Below are 9,177 nucleotides of genomic sequence, written 5' to 3'. Positions count from 1 at the left end.
TAGCATTACTCATGTTCCACCTGCCCCTGCACTCTGAGCCAAGAAAGGAAAGTTCAAATTAATCGTAATCCCGGAACACTACTGTACATTTTGTGTACTTAGAATTATACTTATAGATAATAGTATAATTGTTGAAGTGTTCTATGCGCAATGCACTGATTAAGATAATTGCACAAAATATTCTAGTATACAAGCTATTAACAGAATTCCAAACAAATGTCCAAAAACATAATTTATTGAATTATTCTGATTTTACAAAACCAAATGCTCTTCAACTCAAGACATAAAACTGAACAAAAACTCTTAAAACTTAAAATGTATTCAATAATTCTGGCTGTGTTATTCTGACTTTACATTTGTTTTTTGGGTCTTTTTCTGAGTAGGTGGGATGGGTATTTTTCCATGAAGTCATTATCTATTAATGATGCAGTGTATGGTTCTGTGTACATGTTTATGATTTACAAAAAGATAATAGAATGATTCTGAGTTTACAAAACTAAACACTTCAGCTCAGATACAAAAGAAAATGTCCTCTTAAAACACTTGTCCATCGAAACGTGATTCATAAAAAAAGAAAACATAACTCCTCTTCATCACACCTTCCTCTTCTGAGTGCTGATGTATAACACTATGGGGAAAGGGAAACTGATTAGTGCAAAAACAAAAGTCTCCCACACAAACTGACCACAATCTTCCTCACGCTGGTGCAGGCCTGAAAACGTCTTATGCACTTGACCTCGGTTTCTCATCTCTACATGGCACATACGCAACAGCTTACAGGTAGCGTGTAGGTGGAGTCTGAAAACCATGTAGGCCTATGGCAGTCAGTAATTGTAATTTTTGTTAATTATAACTGTAACGTTGTAACTTGGAAATGTGTTATTTGGTAATAAGGTATTCACGTTTATCTGTAGCATAACCTTGGAGCCAGCAGCAACATTTCACTGTGACTGAACACCGAACATTACATGTGATGAATAAAAGGAACCTTGAATCATGTAGAATGAAACCATGTAGGCCTGTGGCAGTCAGTAGCATGTAGACTGAAACCAGGTAGGCCTGTGGCAGTCAGTAGACACACGTAGACTGAAACCATGTAGGCCTGTGGCAGTCAGTAGCATGTAGACTGAAACCAGGTAGGCCTGTGGCAGTCAGTAGACACACGTAGACTGAAACCATGTAGGCCTGTGGCAGTCAGTAGCATGTAGACTGAAACCAGGTAGGCCTGTGACAGTCAGTAGCATGTAGACTGAAACCAGGTAGGCCTGTGGCAGTCAGTAGCATGTAGACTGAAACCATGTAGGCCTGTGGCAGTCAGTAGCATGTAGACTGAAACCAGGTAGGCCTGTGGCAGTCAGTAGACACACGTAGACTGAAACCAGGTAGGCCTGTGGCAGTCAGTAGCATGTAGACTGAAACCAGGTAGGCCTGTGACAGTCAGTAGACACACGTAGACTGAAACCAGGTAGGCCTGTGGCAGTCAGTAGCATGTAGACTGAAACCATGTAGGCCTGTGACAGTCAGTAGGCACATGTTGACTGATCTGGGGTGAAAGCGGGGACGCCGAGTCCTTCCTCACCGTTGTTACCCCTCAGGAAGGCGTCTCCATACTTGTTCTTCAGCTGGCCGTTCACGTACTCCTCTGTCTGCTCCATAGCGATGTTCATATACCCGTCCAGGCAGGCCAGCACACCTGCACACCAATGTTATTAGAGTTAACAGAAACTAACAACAACAACAAAAAACTAGGTGTGAAAATACATTTTAGTTAGCTGAAATAAAAATGTCATAAATATTTTGGGTAGATATGACATCTATCCTCCTTTTTTTTGCTGTGCCCCTGCGCAGAAGTAACTTGACGTGCGCCAGATGGTTTGTTTCACACGGAGTGAAACAACGTGAGCTCGCGAGATCAGGATGGTCTCACGAGGCTAACGCAAAAAAAGAACTAAATGCTGAAACTAATAAAAACTAAAGTAAAACTAAGAATAAAACAAAATAAACTAAACTAGCATACCTGCTTTAAAAACAAATTAAAATTAAATTGAAATGTAAAACAAAAAGTTAAAAGCAATATAGAAATGCAAACTAATGAAAAAAGCAAAACTATTATAACCTTGCAGGCAAATATTTAACTTCACAAGCGGCAGACCCTCTCTGATATACAGCATACTGTAACGGCAGTAGCTTCAGTATGACATCTGACAAGTGTGCTTCCTTGACTGAAATTAATTAAAGGACTAGTAAAGGGAAAAATCATGTTTTAGCCCTGTTTAAGGTTACTTATGATCATATAAAATGGTTCAGATCAAAAAATTGACAAAACTAGCACTTTTGAGAAAGTCTGATAATTGCTCTACCACCGTTTAGGTCATACAATGGATGTGGGTGGGCACCGTGAAAAATCATTCAAAAAACATGTTAAACTCTCAATTTCAAAGACAAGAAACTCACCAATCCCCTCTGCGGATTGATCTACACATCTACAACGGTCGCGCCAATACAAGTCAATGGATTTCATAAAATGATCAATAAAACCTTACAGGATTCATACTTTGCAGCGAATTTGATGTCAGACCACCAACGGACACCAATTACCCCCTCGTGAGCTTCTTGTCTTTGAAATCGAGAGTTGAACATGTTTTTGAATGATTTTTCACGGTGCCCACCCATATCCATTGTATGACCTAAACGGTGGTAGAGCATTTGTCAACTTTCTCAAAAGTGCTAGTTTTGTCAACTTTTTGATCTGAACCATTTTCCATGATCATAAGTAACCTTAAAACAGGGCTAAACATGATTTTCCCCTTTACTACTCCTTTAACCCTTAATATTTGATCAGAGCGTTCACTGAGCAGAGGACGTGTTCAGGGCTGTCGCGTAGTGGGACGATGGCTGGAAGGTTTACCTCTGTAATCCACTCCAGAGTTCAGCTTGACCACCACCGGCCGCCCAATGATCTGCTTGAGGAAGTCACTGGGAGTCTGCTTCCTGAGACTCATCTTCTAACCTGGATTATTGAGACAGAGCGGGGGATATGAGGCTAACGTTACCAACGCGGCCCACCGTTTGATAACGTTACTGTTTTCAATACGCATTCAAAGTGTGAATTTGTTTCTTACATATTATATTACAACTGACGTAGCTAGGACGTCAGTTTAGTTTCCCCAAATTAGATAGTGATTGATAGCAAGCTAACGTTAGCTTGTTACAGCCAACATCCCGAGGCTACCTAGCTATGATAGCCGCTAACGTTACTAGCTAGTTCTCATGAAGGATCACCTAACATTACTAGCTAGTTCTCATGAAGGATTACCTAACGTTACTAGCTAGTTCTCATGAAGGATTACCTAACGTTACTAGCTAGTTCTCATGAAGGATTACCTAACGTTACCAGCTAGTTCTCCATGAAGGATCACCTAACGTTACCAGCTAATTCTCATGAAGGATTACCTAACGTTACTAGCTAGTTCTCCATGAAGGATCACCTAACGTTACTAGCTAGTTCTCATGAAGGGTTACCTAACGTTACTAGCTAGTTCTCATGAAGGATCACCTAACGTTACTAGCTAGTTCTCCATGAAGGATGACCTAACGTTACTAGCTAGTTCTCATGAAGGATCACCTAACGTTACCAGCTAGTTCTCCATGAAGGATCACCTAACGTTACTAGCTAGTTCTCATGAAGGATGACCTAACGTTACTAGCTAGTTCTCATGAAGGATTACTAACGTTACTAGCTAGTTCTCATGAAGGATCACCTAACGTTACCAGCTAGTTCTCATGAAGGATCACCTAACGTTACCAGCTAGTTCTCATGAAGGATGACCTAACGTTACTAGCTAGTTCTCATGAAGGATCACCTAACGTTACTAGCTAGTTCTCCATGAAGGATGACCTAACGTTACTAGCTAGTTCTCATGAAGGATGACCTAACGTTACCAGCTAGTTCTCCATGAAGGATCACCTAACGTTACTAGCTAGTTCTCATGAAGGATGACCTAACGTTACTAGCTAGTTCTCATGAAGGATTACTAACGTTACTAGCTAGTTCTCATGAAGGATCCCCTAACGTTACCAGCTAGTTCTCATGAAGGATCACCTAACGTTACTAGCTAGTTCTCATGAAGGATGACCTAACGTTACTAGCTAGTTCTCATGAAGGATTACTAACGTTACTAGCTAGTTCTCCATGAAGGATCACCTAACGTTACCAGCTAGTTCTCCATGAAGGATCACCTAACGTTACTAGCTAGTTCTCATGAAGGATTACCTAACGTTACCAGCTAGTTCTCCATGAAGGATCACCTAACGTTACCAGCTAGTTCTCATGAAGGATTACCTAACGTTACTAGCTAGTTCTCCATGAAGGATCACCTAACGTTACTAGCTAGTTCTCATGAAGGGTTACCTAACGTTACCAGCTAGTTCTCCATGAAGGATGACCTAACGTTACTAGCTAGTTCTCATGAAGGATGACCTAACGTTACCAGCTAGTTCTCCATGAAGGATCACCTAACGTTACTAGCTAGTTCTCATGAAGGATGACCTAACGTTACTAGCTAGTTCTCATGAAGGATCACCTAACGTTACTAGCTAGTTCTCATGAAGGGTTACCTAACGTTACTAGCTAGTTCTCATGAAGGATGACCTAACGTTACTAGCTAGTTCTCATGAAGGATTACCTAACGTTACTAGCTAGTTCTCATGAAGGATCACCTAACGTTACTAGCTAGTTCTCATGAAGGGTTACCTAACGTTACCAGCTAGTTCTCATGAAGGATTACCTAACGTTACTAGCTAGTTCTCATGAAGGATCACCTAACGTTACTAGCTAGTTCTCATGAAGGATGACCTAACGTTACTAGCTAGTTCTCATGAAGGATTACTAACGTTACTAGCTAGTTCTCATGAAGGATCACCTAACGTTACCAGCTAGTTCTCATGAAGGATCACCTAACGTTACCAGCTAGTTCTCATGAAGGATGACCTAACGTTACTAGCTAGTTCTCATGAAGGATTACCTAACGTTACCAGCTAGTTCTTCATGAAGGATCACCTAACGTTACCAGCTAGTTCTCATGAAGGATCACCTAACGTTACTAGCTAGTTCTCATGAAGGATTACCTAACGTTACTAGCTAGTTCTCCATGAAGGATCACCTAACGTTACCAGTTAGTTCTCCATGAAGGATCACCTAACGTTACTAGCTAGTTCTCCATGAAGGATTACCTAACGTTACCAGCTAGTTCTCATGAAGGATTACCTAACGTTACTAGCTAGTTCTCCATGAAGGATCACCTAACGTTACCAGCTAGTTCTCCATGAAGGATTACCTAACGTTACTAGCTAGTTCTCCATGAAGGATTACCTAACGTTACCAGCTAGTTCTCATGAAGGATGACCTAACGTTACCAGCTAGTTCTCCATGAAGGATCACCTAACGTTACCAGCTAGTTCTCCATGAAGGATCACCTAACGTTACTAGCTAGTTCTTATGAAGGGTTACCTAACGTTACCAGCTAGTTCTCATGAAGGATTACCTAACGTTACTAGCTAGTTCTCATGAAGGATTACCTAACGTTACTAGCTAGTTCTCATGAAGGATGACCTAACGTTACTAGCTAGTTCTCATGAAGGATCACCTAACGTTACTAGCTAGTTCTCATGAAGGGTTACCTAACGTTACTAGCTAGTTCTCATGAAGGATCACCTAACGTTACTAGCTAGTTCTCATGAAGGATCACCTAACGTTACTAGCTAGTTCTCCATGAAGGATTACCTAACGTTACCAGCTAGTTCTCATGAAGGATGACCTAACGTTACCAGCTAGTTCTCCATGAAGGATCACCTAACGTTACCAGCTAGTTCTCCATGAAGGATCACCTAACGTTACTAGCTAGTTCTTATGAAGGGTTACCTAACGTTACCAGCTAGTTCTCATGAAGGATTACCTAACGTTACTAGCTAGTTCTCATGAAGGATTACCTAACGTTACTAGCTAGTTCTCATGAAGGATGACCTAACGTTACTAGCTAGTTCTCATGAAGGATCACCTAACGTTACTAGCTAGTTCTCATGAAGGGTTACCTAACGTTACTAGCTAGTTCTCATGAAGGATCACCTAACGTTACTAGCTAGTTCTCATGAAGGATCACCTAACGTTACTAGCTAGTTCTCATGAAGGATTACCTAACGTTACTAGCTAGTTCTCCATGAAGGATTACCTAACGTTACCAGCTAGTTCTCATGAAGGATGACCTAACGTTACCAGCTAGTTCTCCATGAAGGATCACCTAACGTTACCAGCTAGTTCTCCATGAAGGATCACCTAACGTTACTAGCTAGTTCTTATGAAGGGTTACCTAACGTTACCAGCTAGTTCTCCATGAAGGATCACCTAACGTTACTAGCTAGTTCTTATGAAGGGTTACCTAACGTTACCAGCTAGTTCTCATGAAGGATTACCTAACGTTACTAGCTAGTTCTCCATGAAGGGTTACCTAACGTTACCAGCTAGTTCTCATGAAGGATCACCTAACGTTACTAGCTAGTTCTCATGAAGGATTACCTAACGTTACTAGCTAGTTCTCATGAAGGATCACCTAACGTTACTAGCTAGTTCTCATGAAGGGTTACCTAACGTTACTAGCTAGTTCTCATGAAGGGTTACCTAACGTTACTAGCTAGTTCTCATGAAGGATCACCTAACGTTACTAGCTAGTTCTCATGAAGGATCACCTCACGTTACTAGCTAGTTCTCATGAAGGATGACCTAACGTTACTAGCTAGTTCTCATGAAGGATCACCTAACGTTACTAGCTAGTTCTCATGAAGGGTTACCTAACGTTACCAGCTAGTTCTCATGAAGGATCACCTAACGTTACTAGCTAGTTCTCATGAAGGATTACTAACGTTACTAGCTAGTTCTCATGAAGGATGACCTAACGTTACTAGCTAGTTCTCATGAAGGATTACCTAACGTTACCAGCTAGTTCTCATGAAGGATTACCTAACGTTACTAGCTAGTTCTCATGAAGGATTACCTAACGTTACTAGCTAGTTCTCATGAAGGATGACCTAACGTTACCAGCTAGTTCTCATGAAGGATGACCTAACGTTACCAGCTAGTTCTCATGAAGGATGACCTAACGTTACCAGCTAGTTCTCATGAAGGATGACCTAACGTTACCAGCTAGTTCTCATGAAGGATGACCTAACGTTACTAGCTAGTTCTCATGAAGGATGACCTAACGTTACTAGCTAGTTCTCATGAAGGATCACCTAACGTTACTAGCTAGTTCTCATGAAGGATCACCTAACGTTACTAGCTAGTTCTCATGAAGGATCACCTAACGTTACTAGCTAGTTCTCATGAAGGATGACCTAACGTTACTAGCTAGTTCTCATGAAGGATGACCTAACGTTACTAGCTAGTTCTCATGAAGGATGACCTAACGTTACTAGCTAGTTCTCATGAAGGATGACCTAACGTTACTAGCTAGTTCTCATGAAGGATGACCTAACGTTACTAGCTAGTTCTCATGAAGGATGACCTAACGTTACTAGCTAGTTCTCATGAAGGATCACCTAACGTTACCAGCTAGTTCTCATGAAGGATGACCTAACGTTACCAGCTAGTTCTCATGAAGGATCACCTAACGTTACTAGCTAGTTCTCCATGAAGGATCACCTAACGTTACTAGCTAGTTCTCATGAAGGATGACCTAACGTTACCAGCTAGTTCTCATGAAGGATGACCTAACGTTACTAGCTAGTTCTCATGAAGGGTTACCTAACGTTACCAGCTAGTTCTCATGAAGGGTTACCTAACGTTACTAGCTAGTTCTCATGAAGGGTTACCTAACGTTACCAGCTAGTTCTCATGAAGGGTTACCTAACGTTACTAGCTAGTTCTCCATGAAGGATTACCTAACGTTACCAGCTAGTTCTCATGAAGGGTTACCTAACGTTACTAGCTAGTTCTCCATGAAGGGTTACCTAACGTTACCAGCTAGTTCTCATGAAGGGTTACCTAACGTTACTAGCTAGTTCTCCATGAAGGATGACCTAACGTTACTAGCTAGTTCTCATGAAGGATGACCTAACGTTACTAGCTAGTTCTCATGAAGGATCACCTAACGTTACTAGCTAGTTCTCATGAAGGGTTACCTAACGTTACTAGCTAGTTCTCATGAAGGATCACCTAACGGAGCTAGTTAGTGCTGATTAGCTGAGTAGCTGAATACTGTTCCCGTGTTTATTGCGTGTTAGAACCTAAAAAGGCACAAAATCACTCGCAGCTGGCCGGCTAGTTAGCATTATAGCAATCCTAACAACTCGCCAGACAGATAATTTAACCATCAAACTAGCTATGAAAAGGCTCATTCATGCTAGCCATCAAGCTAGCTAAAGGCTAACTGCCTACATGCTAAAAGCTAACGGGGCCTTTGTTGGTCAAGCAAGAAGAGACGGGACATCTGCTAATGGTAATGCATCTGCTAACACTTGTGGCTGCTAAAATACGCAATGTATTGTATTTTATATAAATATCCTGAGAAAATAGCCATCTAATAAGCTTGAAATGCACCTCGCTGCTAGCTACTGACCTGTGTTTAGCTCGACGTCCGCAGCACGATTTCTCTGGTGTTTTGGCTGGAAGCAAAACAGCCAATCAGGTGCTTATACTTCTGTCAGCGTACGGTAACAAGCTCAGGACAAACAGTCCGCGTTTGTGGATTATTGACTGCTTTGAAGGTAGCCAGTGAACAAATTAATAACATTTGGATATGTCTTTCATTGCAACCTACACCAGTACTTTACTCATTTGCATACATAACATTAACCTGTTGGGTCAATATACTCATAGGACTCATTATCGTTTGCATAGGTTATTCACCACTACAAGTGTCCAACCATAACTACCTGTCCCAATTCAAATACACAGTAAGCAAAAGTGAGAGATATTTGCAATGCACTGTAATAATCTGGTAATGATGCCCTGACACCAGAGCGTTATACTTTCACCGCCACTTATAGCACTTCATTAAATATTCATGAGCACATGAGCTACATCCACTAACCACTATTTGATTAATGAAGGCTCATTTGATCTCACCAATGCTCATATGAGCGCAATGCAACAACATGACATTCAGATCACATTCAAATGAGAAT

At 41.2% G+C, this 9,177-nt stretch overlaps 1 protein-coding gene across 1 annotated transcript; it reads right to left on the bottom strand.

The window, feature by feature from the left end:
• Positions 1-257: 257 nt before the first annotated feature.
• On the bottom strand, positions 258-8,656 carry lsm6 (LSM6 homolog, U6 small nuclear RNA and mRNA degradation associated). Its single transcript, XM_084454258.1, has 4 exons — positions 8,610-8,656; positions 2,909-3,010; positions 1,580-1,693; positions 258-628 (listed from the first exon to the last, which is right to left on the bottom strand). Exons 2-4 carry the CDS (start codon positions 3,000-3,002, stop codon positions 594-596), a joined length of 243 nt encoding a protein of 80 aa, XP_084310384.1. The 5' UTR covers positions 3,003-3,010; positions 8,610-8,656; the 3' UTR covers positions 258-593.
• Between the last annotated feature and the right edge of the window lie 521 nt (positions 8,657-9,177).

Source organism: Borostomias antarcticus, assembly GCF_949987555.1.
Source record: "Borostomias antarcticus genome assembly, chromosome: 20".
NCBI lineage: Eukaryota > Metazoa > Chordata > Actinopteri > Stomiiformes > Stomiidae > Borostomias > Borostomias antarcticus.
Note: the sequence above shows the minus strand (reverse complement) of the source record. Positions and strands in the feature narration are given on the sequence as shown.

What these genes read in the sequence shown, in the direction of transcription:
- lsm6 (XM_084454258.1), bottom strand. Translation starts at nt 3,002, where the DNA reads ATGAGTCTCAGGAAGCAGACTCCCAGTGACTTCCTCAAGCAGATCATT. An exon ending in CTCTGGAGTGGATTACAGAG is followed by an intron (nt 1,694 to 2,908) that starts GTAAACCTTCCA and finishes ATTGGTGTGCAG; the next exon opens with GTGTGCTGGCCTGCCTGGAC. An exon ending in CTTCCTGAGGGGTAACAACG is followed by an intron (nt 629 to 1,579) that starts GTGAGGAAGGAC and finishes CTTTCCCCATAG; the next exon opens with TGTTATACATCAGCACTCAG.